General features: G+C 35.1%; 1 protein-coding gene across 1 annotated transcript in view; it reads left to right on the top strand.

Moving 5' to 3' along the window:
• The first annotated feature begins 720 nt into the window (after positions 1-720).
• LOC123966196 (histone chaperone ASF1-like) overlaps positions 721-1,169 on the top strand; it is a 3,278-nt gene continuing 2,829 nt past the window's right edge. The window contains exon 1 of the mRNA XM_046042396.1: positions 721-792. Coding sequence (XP_045898352.1) covers positions 721-792 — 72 coding nt within the window. The remainder of the gene's footprint in view (positions 793-1,169) is intronic.

The raw sequence follows: 1,169 nt of genomic DNA on the forward strand, positions 1-1,169 counted from the left end.
CTAACTTAACTTACCTGTTTTGTTGGCCTTTCGTCCTCCTCTTCCACATCCTTCATCCACCTACTGTTTGGCTTTGTCTTCCTCTTGAGTGTTTGGTTCCAGATGTCTTCACCCTTTATGAATTCCTCCCTCTTCTTGCAAAGGTCACTGTAGTTGTCTGTGAAAAGAGTTTGTGTAAATTACACTGAGCAAATTAAAATCCCGACTGGGTCTTTGGGCTATGTCTTTAAGCTCTCCCTAACAGACAGCTTGTTGGCAATATTAAATTAACATTATCCACAATTTTAAATTATTAGTATCCAAAAACACAAAACAAACCCAGTTATGCTAATCCTTGAAGTTAACCATTAACATTAAACTAGGTGACAGATTAAGTGCTAGCAAACTTACCCCAAGCATTAACACCTTAGCAGGAAAAAAAGGCCGGACCATCTTTCTTTTTTCTGCCTTTGTTCCACTTAACATTTATCCATCCATCTTCATCCTCCAGTTTGGGGCACTCTGTAACCATTTTTGAAGATTTTTGCTGGTCTTCAACACTCATCCAATCAATTTTTCCAACTTCCACAGTTTTGTCCTTGAAATAATATATCGCAAATGCCATTGTGGAGGATAATTAATGTTATCACTGACAATTATGTTTGTTTTTGCATAATGAAGTGTCTACAAACAGTAACGTTACAAATAGCTATATGACTGAAACGTCTCTTTGTCTCTCAAATGCAGAGAAGCCAAGAAGATGGCAGTTCAAGTTCAAATAATGAGGATGGTGATGGCAGTTACCTAAATGTGGTCAGTATGAATGATGATCAGGCTGACACTGCAACTCATATTGTCATTGTCGATGAATCATTTAAATGTTATAGTAATGACAAACACCCACCAGAAGTTCCCAGTGCCTATAATGATCTCTTCAAATAGCTTCCTGAATCAGATCAGCAGCCAGAAAAGGCTTTTACATTTTTTTAATATTATAATGATATGAAAGAAGGGAAAGCAAATAATTCTTAGTATTTGTGTAGCTATAACCAGCTAATGTTTGGTATTTTTACTTTGTAAATGACTAAAACTATTAATTTATTATCTAAGTTAGAATTAAATTTCCTGCTGATCAAAATTGGATTTTTTTCAGACCTAGCTACCTCATTAAATAAATATAGACATATTTA

The sequence above is a fragment of the Micropterus dolomieu genome, unplaced genomic scaffold (genome assembly GCF_021292245.1).
Source record: "Micropterus dolomieu isolate WLL.071019.BEF.003 ecotype Adirondacks unplaced genomic scaffold, ASM2129224v1 contig_12887, whole genome shotgun sequence".
Classification (NCBI taxonomy): domain Eukaryota; kingdom Metazoa; phylum Chordata; class Actinopteri; order Centrarchiformes; family Centrarchidae; genus Micropterus; species Micropterus dolomieu.